The sequence below is a fragment of the Mesoplodon bidens genome (genome assembly GCF_964165515.1).
Source record: "Mesoplodon bidens genome assembly, chromosome: 18".
In the NCBI taxonomy this organism is placed as follows: Eukaryota; Metazoa; Chordata; class Mammalia; order Artiodactyla; family Ziphiidae; genus Mesoplodon; species Mesoplodon bidens.
The window spans coordinates 54,828,283-54,836,439 of NC_138175.1; the positions used below are offsets into that span (position 1 = coordinate 54,828,283).

General features: G+C 52.2%; 1 protein-coding gene across 1 annotated transcript; it reads right to left on the reverse strand.

Annotated features, from left to right (window-relative positions):
• Positions 1–3,059: 3,059 nt before the first annotated feature.
• On the reverse strand, positions 3,060–7,671 carry LOC308605907 (kallikrein-7-like). Its single transcript, XM_081216240.1, has 6 exons — positions 7,640–7,671; positions 7,216–7,350; positions 6,589–6,745; positions 6,104–6,345; positions 5,754–5,890; positions 3,060–3,864 (listed from the first exon to the last, which is right to left on the reverse strand). Exons 2-6 carry the CDS (start codon positions 7,286–7,288, stop codon positions 3,709–3,711), a joined length of 765 nt encoding a protein of 254 aa, XP_081072366.1. The 5' UTR covers positions 7,289–7,350; positions 7,640–7,671; the 3' UTR covers positions 3,060–3,708.
• Positions 7,672–8,157: the final 486 nt, after the last annotated feature.

Genomic DNA, 8,157 nt, shown 5'->3' on the forward strand with positions numbered 1-8,157 from the left:
GTGTCGGGTCTTAGTTGCAGCACACGGGATCTTCATTGAGTCATGCAGGATCTTTCGTTGCAGCACGCGGGCTCTTCGTTGTGGTGCGTGGGCTTCTCTCTAGTTGTGGCATTAGGGTTTTCTCTCTCTAGTTGTGGCGCTCAGGCTCCAGGTCGCATAGGCTCTGTAGTTGTGGCGCACGGGTTCCAGAGCGTGTGGGGTCTGTAGTTTGCATCACAGGGCCTCTTGTTGAGGCGCGCGAGCTCATTAGTTGTGGCCCATGGGCTCAGTTGCCCCGAGGCATGTGGGATACTAGCTCCTTGACCCGGGATCGAGCCCACATTCCCTGCATTGCAAGGCGGACTCTTTACCACTGGACCACCAGGGAAGTCCCCAAAATACAGTTTTAAAGAGGTGGTTTGCTTTCTTATTTTTTGCATGATAAGTGTTTGGAATCCGATGTGTCTTCTACAATTACAGCACAACTCAGTTGGAGCTGCCACAGTTCACGAGTCAGGAGCCACCAAGGCGAGTGGCTGCCATATTCTCAGTGCAGCTCTACCCACTTGTCTTCTTGCGCTCCAGCCATGGAGATTACTTGAAGCTTTCCTGAACCATTCCATGTCTTCTAACCTCTAGGCCTTCGCCTATGCTATTCCTGCCTCCCAGAATGCTCTTCCCACCTTCTCCTGGTAACAACTTGTCCTCCAAGTCTTTGCTTAAACATTACCTCCTTCAGGAAGACTTCCCTGAACACCACCCAACTTCCAACCCTCTGCAGATGGGTTAGTCACTCTCATCTAAGATTCCACAGCAGGTGCCTCCTTCATGTCACGCTGGATGGTGACCATCTGGATCCACATCCATCTCCCCCACTGGACCATGAGCTCCTTGAGGGCAGGCACTGGTTCTCACTCACCTCTATGTCCCAAGCACCAGCACAGGACTCGGCCCAGAGGAAGCCTTAGGAAATGTTGACCAAATGACTAAATGACTTCATTCCTTCCACTCCTGTTTTACAGAAAAGAAAACTGAGACTCAGAGAAAGGAATTTAATTGCTCAACCTCAACCACCCAGGAAACGGTGGAGCCAGAATTGGAACTCAACGTCCAACGTGGCGGTGGACATGGCCCATCTCTTGGGGCCCCCTCTGGTTCCACCTTACTATAATATGGGATGGGTGGATTTGGGAGGAGTTATTGAGAGCCCTGTGGGAAAGGAGGGAGGTGGTAGGCAGTGGGGAGTGGAAGAACCTCTAAGAGAGAGAATGAAGTTCCCAACTCCAGGCATTTGCCAGTGGCCTTCATGGTTTTGCCATCCCCACATGCTTATTTATGGGATGTTTTTCTCCAAAGTGACATGCTCTGCAAAAGTCTTCAATAAAGAAAATGTTTTACAAGAAAACTTTATGAAAAGTGTAAGCAGGGAAGAGAGCCAGAAGTCACAAACAATAAAAACTAACACTCAGGGACTTCCCTGGTGGTCCAGTGGTTGACTCCACGCTTCCAATGCAGGGGACGCGGGTTCGATCCGTGGTTGGGCAACTAAGATCCCACATGCCACATGGTACAGCCAAAAACAAACAAACAAACAAAAAAAGCCCAACACTCATTGCAGGCTTATTCTGTGTCAGACAATGTTCTAGCACTTTCTGAATATTAAACTTATACAATCTTCATAACAGCCCTGGGAAATAGGTGCTATTTCTCTCATTTCAAGGATGAAGGAACAAGGGTGGGGAAGTGATGTGCTCAAAGGTGAATAGCTTGCAGCTGCCAAAACTGGGATTGGCACCCAAAAAGCGCAGTTTCTAGAGTCAGTGTCTTTAACTATTACACTTTATCAGCTACCCAAAGAAAAAGGAAGTTGTTTTTAAAAAATTCAACAAGAGTAAGAACTCACGTCATCGTAAACCAATCCACCTCCAGACGTGTATACAAGAGCTGCCAAGAGGCATAGCCAACTGTCTATAGGCTGACCTAGTGCAACTGTGATGTTTTGTTACTTTTTAAATTTTTAGGTTGAATATGGATTTGGGGTGGCTTGCTGGAGAGAGGGGAAGTTGATGGAGCTTCATGAGGGTGGTGGCCAAATACTCTTGACATTCCTTAAACTTGACACAGATCCAGAGGCGGGAGGGGCTGGGGGCCTGGACTCCTGGGTCTGAGGGAGGAGGGGACTTAGCTTCCTGTGCACAGGAACACCAGAGGAAGTTAAGAAATTCCACGGTGGCTACAGAATTCCTGCAATATGAAGAAGGGTGGGAGAATAGGAGGCTAGGAGAGCGGGGAAGATGGTGGAGCTTCAACAAGAAGAGAATGTTGACCAGTCAAGAATTCTGGGGGAGAAACTGGAAAGACAGGTAGGAGAGGTGAGTCCTGGGCATCGGAGAGGCTCCCTCTGTCAGCACCTTCTGAGGTATGACTGACTGGGAGACTTGGGTGGCAGGAGTAGGGGCATGGCCAGGCTGAGCTACTGGGACTCCTACCTCCACCCTTTCTGAGGCCCCTTCCCTGCCTTCTTGAGGACAGGAGACCACCTACCTGGGTTCCCAGCCCCCAGCCTCCCCTGGGCCTCCCCTGGCATCCAGGAGGCTGGGGGCTCACTTTTGGGGGGCCCCTGTGGGACCCAGGTGTCCTGTCTGCCAGCCCTATGCTTCTCCCAAACCTTCTCCCTCTCTCCTAGTGTGTCACCCTTGACATGTCCAGAAACACTTTCACACCCCTTTCCGCCCTGAGGAAGTAGACATATTCTCTCTTCCCTCCCTTTTACTCTCTTTACCTTCCCTTTCCCTCTTTCTCTTCTCCATTTCACCGATGAGGAAGAGTGAGACCCAGAAAATGGAGAAAAATATGCCACTGGGCAGGGAGGCAGGGCAAGGGACCAAAAATCAGATACATTTTTCTTTCCTGTCTTCCTCTCTAAGGGTCTCCTCTCCTCCACCTTAGATCTCCAGAGCTTTTCCACTGTTGTTTTTCAGGTTATAAAAGTGCATACCCACAGAAAAGTAAATGGAAGGAAGCAGGTTACCTTCCCATGACTACCGCTGTATGCAGTTTGGTACACATGATTTCAGGTTTTATTTTGTGAATATTTTCATTTTACATAGCAAGGCTCACATACACATGTATTTCTGTATCTTCCTTTTTTCATTTAACATCACATAGCATAGACATCCTTGCATAACACTATCAATTCTGCATAATTATTATCCTGAGCAGCTTCATAATATGCTTGTCTCAAGCTAGCCTATCGTTTACTTAAACACTCCACTGATTCTGGACATATTCAGTGTTTCCACTGTTTTGCTATGATAAATAATGTTGTGATAAATTCAAACCTTGCTCCACATTTTGGATTTTTTTTTTTTTTTTTTTTTTTTTTAGTAGTCTCTTCCTAGAGCTAGAATTACTGGGTCAAAAGTGGAGAACAAGGGTCCTGATTCACGTTGCCAAATCAACTTCCATAAAAATCGTATGAATTTACAGTTTCAGTGGCCGAGAGTGCTGGTCTCACTCCCTCTTTACCAGCCCTGAGGTTTTTGTGTTTCTTGTTTTGGTTTTAAGTCCTTGCTGATCTGACTGACTTACACACATGGCATATTGTTGAGGTTTTGATATGTCTTCGAGGAAAAGTAAAGTCAAGTATGACTGGAGATCATCGATGTCCTTATTTCTGTGAATGTCCTTTTCATGGTGTAGGGATGGAGAGATGGGAGTATGGAGCGATTAGCAATACTTTTCCATGGTGTCGTTTATCCAATCGATGTACTTACAGACTTGTGTATAGACACCTGGGTAGTTGGGTTGGCCGCAAGGGAAAACTCCCCAGGACACCAGGCCTTGCAAAGAACCATTGCACATCAGTGGTCCCCCTGAGTCACCCTGGAGGAGACAAAGCAAATTAGCTTCAGCTTCAGAATGAAGTCCCGCCCCCACTTCTGTCTCATACACCCCCACGGTTGTCAGCCTTTGTCTTGCCAGACCCTGGACTTCCACCCTGGCCAATGGGGAGAGACTCATTGTCTCTGGGGACCAATAGTAGAGCAGGAATTAGGGCCATCATGGAGAAGACAAACCACGTTCTCTGAAGACATTGGCTTGAGCCCTGGCCAATGGGACCAATCACAGGGAAGGGGCAGGGCTTCCAGGGGGTCAGAGCCCCATTTCTTCCCCATCTTTGAGGACTCAGCGCCAAGCCCATGGAAGAAGGAGCCCTATCTCCAGGGAATGGATACATGGGCATGAAAGAGGGACAGGGTGGTCTTGGAAATCAGGGGCCTAACCGATGACACAACTCACAAGGCCCAGTGCAAAATGAAAGGGTGGGCTCCCTCGCTCAGAAAGTATTAAGAATTTCAAGACAGCAACAGGAGTGCTTTAAACCAAGGGTGGGACTCTCCTGAGTGTGGGACCCTGTGTCACTGTACAGCTTAAACATTCATGAAGCCGGCCCTCACGCGGGGAAGGGAAGGATGCCCCATTCTCTAGGACACACACTCCTGTCCCATCACCCCATCCCTAACACTTACCCTCCCACCACCCCTGACAGCTGAGGATGCAGGTGAGCGCAAAAGGAGTGGAGGTCCGGGGACAGAGACAAGGAAAGGGAAAGGGTCACAGAGAAGAGGAGGAGAGGTAAAGCAAAGCATGGACAAAAGAACGGTGCAGGAGGAGAAGGAGGACAGAGAAACAGTAGTGCAGGGGCTGGAGAAAGGGGCAGGGAGGTGGACAAATGAAAAGGGGGACAGGCTTCCCTGGTGGCGCAGTGGTTGAGAGTCCGCCTGCCGATGCAGGGGACGCGGGTTCGTGCCCCGGTCTGGGAGGATCCCACATGCCGCGGAGCGGCTGGGCCCGTGAGCCATGGCCGCTGAGCCTGCGCGTCCGGAGCCTGTGCTCCTCAACGGGAGAGGCCACAACAGTGAGGGGCCCGCGCACCGCAAGAAAAAAAAAAAAAAAGAGTGACAGAAGCAGACAGCCAATGGGGGCGGGGGTGGGCGGCCACACTGATGCAAAGAATGAAATGAAATCAGGTGTAAAGGGAGATGTGGGCAGATAATGTTGAGAGACGGGGAGGGGGTTACAAAGAGGAGGGAGAGACAGTTCTTGGCCCAGGACCAGGACCCAAGGGAGGTGAGTGAGACGTTAACTTCGGGCACACAGTCTCAGTAATTGCAATAAATCGTATTTTACTGCAATACCTTAAAATTGAATTTAATATGAAAAAGTCCATGATGAACACAGTATCCCAATTTTAGATAAAGGGTCAGTACAGGGCTGTGCTGAGACTTATTGAAGCCTGAGGTAAGTGGGAAATTCAGTAAAACTGATGGCTCTTTATTGAAAATTCTGACATTTTGTTCATCGTGGACTTTTGCATAGATTTTTTGAAAAATATTGCATTAGAATGTGATTTATCTTGACTACTGAGTTTTCTGGGTACCCCCTCCCCTTTAAAGGTTGGGTTTGAAGCCAAGGCTTCACTCGCCTTCCCCTAATCCTGGCCGCATGTTGCCCATCCCCAGCCCCTCCCATTCACCTTTCTGCCTCATCCTCAGGGCCATACCAGCCCCCACTGGGCTGCCACTACTGACCTGAGCAGAGAATGGGATAGAGAAAGCTAGGAAAGCTGGGCCTACGGTGGGGCGGGGGTTGATGAGGGAATGCTCAACGCCAAGGTCAGGTGCAAAAATTCTGGATAGAGGGGGAAGATGGGGCTCTGTGCTGAGACGAAGCAGCCAGGGACCCAGGGCAGGGAAGGAAGGAGGGCTCACGTTGCAGGCATTGGTGCTGGAGTTGGGGATGGCAGCACACAGCATGGAATCTGCCAGCAAGTCCTCGTAAACCTTCTTGCAGTCTCCAGAGGAGACGATGTCGACGTTTGTGCACATGAGTTGCACTGGAAGGGTCACTGCAAGATGAGGGTGGGGGAGCTTGTCAGTCAGAGGCCTGGGACTGTGGACCCGTGGGTCCTGATGGGGAGAGGATGGGGGTCCAGGATCCTAGACCCTGAAGGAGGAGGGGGCTGGGGCGCTCAACATTAGGATCCTGATTCCTGGTCTCTGGGGTCTGAGGGAGGAGGGGGTCAGGGTCTGGGGCTTCTGGGTCACTGAGGGAGCCTCACCAACAGGGCTGGTGGTGGCGCCCCAGCCAGAAACGGTACATGTGGTCCCAGGGGGTTCACAGCGGGAAGGCAGGTTGACTTTCTTCACGCTGGATGACAGCCTGGCCGGCTTATCTAGCTTCACCAGCATGATGTCATTAGCCTGGCTCTCTGAGGAGTAGCCGGGGTGGCGAAATGACATTGTGGCTCTGATCTTCTGGCCTCTTCTCAGGTATTCACTGCCCATATGCACGTTGTACGCACTGGGAGAAGGGAGCAACATTCATAGAGTCACTGTGAGTGAGAGAGTGGGACAGGGACCTAGAGAGAGAGGGGGAACAGAGACCCAGAGAGAGAAAAACAGAGATCCTGGGCGGGGGTGGGGGGGAACGACAGAGACCCAGAGAGTGGGGAGGGCAGAGACGGGGGGCGGTGGAACAGAGACTGGGGGGGGCAGGGACCCAGGGGGAGAGCTGGAAGTGCTCAGAGCAGCCCTGTCCACGTACCTCAACATGCAGTGGGCGGCAGTAAGCACCCACCGCTCGTTGACCAGCACGCCTCCACAGTAGAGCTGATTGCCTCTGAGCAGGGCCACCTGCCAGGGCTGGGAGTTTCTTCCACATGGGAATCCCCCAATAATCTTTGGGTCGCCTTGAACCTGGACTGGATAGAGACATGGAGAAAAACATGGGTAGTAAAGCCTCAGAGGAGGGCTGAGTGAGCAGCACAGGGATCTGGAGACGGAGATGGAGACAGACAGAGAGACAGGGAGAAATGCAGAGGCAGAAATGGAGAACAGTGCAGAGAAAGCAGGAGATGCAGATGGAGAGAGACAGAGGCAGCCCACTCAGAAAGCCAGGAGGAGCATCTTGTCTGTCTGGGGGGGACGACAGAAGCTGATAGGAAAGACCCTGAGTGCAGAAGACAGGGCCTGGGGGACACAGAGACCCCGGGAGTCAGAAGGAAGCAGGAAGAAAAGAGGCAGAAGAGTCTTGTCTTCCGAGGCAGGAAGCTGCTGGAGCAGAGGGAGGTCCTGACTCAGGGACCCCTTGGAGAGAGGGGCCCTTGAAGAGGGTCACTGGCGATGATGGGAGGTCCAAGGGTTAGGGCAGCCCTCCCAGACTGGTCCTCACCTTCCTGGGCAGCAGATCCCAGGGCTAAGGACAGCAGTAGGGTCAGCAGGGGTGGAAGAAGAAATCCTGCCATTGTGGCTTCTCTGAGTCGCTCAGGGGATGTGCCGGGCAGAGGAGGGGTCTCTTCTGCTGGGGCTGAGAAGGACAGAGTTCAGGAAGCAGGAGTCCTGGCCCCCAGCCCCCTCCTCCTTCAGACCCAGGAGTCCTTCCCCCTGGGACCCAGGAATCTGGACTCCCAGCTCTCCCCATCCATAAGTCTGTATCCCTAGTTCCTTTTCCCCTAAGAGACCCAAAATTCCAGACCTCCAGCCCCTCATCTGTCAGAGCCAGGCGTCCAGCCTCCCCACTGCCCCCTCCCCTCGGGAACAGGACTCAGCTGTCCAGCCAGCCTCATTCCCCCACCCTAAATGAGGCCCCTTCTCACCTCAGGAGGGCCTGATCTGACGTGGGGCTCAGACTCGGTTGGGAGTCAAGCTTCTCCAGACCTGACCAGGGCGGCACGTCTTATACCACGTCCAGCCCCCGCCCCCGCCCCCGCCCCCGCCCCCGCCCTCAGCGCCCTGGTATGCAGGTGGAAAAGGCTCTGAGACACACTCTTCCTGCGCTTCTGGTTATCTCAACCCCCCGAGGCAGCTAAATCACTTGGCAGCAGTCTACTTTTTCCACCCTCCCGCCCCTGCGCATTCTGGGCCCAGCATCCCCGGTGGCCGCTACGGAGGCGGGAGCCACAGGTGCTCTGGCTCCGAGGGGCAGATTCAAGGAGCGGCTGAGCTCAGGAAATGCGCTTTGACTTGGGTCCTCCTTTGGGGCCATTTCCTTGCCTCAATCCCCTCTCAGGGATGACCTAGAGCCCATACGGTAATTCTGACGAGCTTGTGATAATTTGCTCAGGCTGGAACCCAGTCATGTCTTTTGAACCTAATATAGGGTATGAATGAAAAA

Excerpts from the sequence above, each read along its gene's own strand:
- LOC308605907 (XM_081216240.1), bottom strand. The coding sequence starts at position 7,288 with ATGGCAGGATTTCTTCTTCCACCCCTGCTGACCCTACTGCTGTCCTTA. Across the intron at positions 6,746-7,215 it reads GGGATCTGCTGCCCAGGAAG|TCCAGGTTCAAGGCGACCCA; the intron begins GTGAGGACCAGT and ends GTCTCTATCCAG. Across the intron at positions 5,891-6,103 it reads CGCCACCACCAGCCCTGTTG|TGACCCTTCCAGTGCAACTC; the intron begins GTGAGGCTCCCT and ends CTCATCTTGCAG.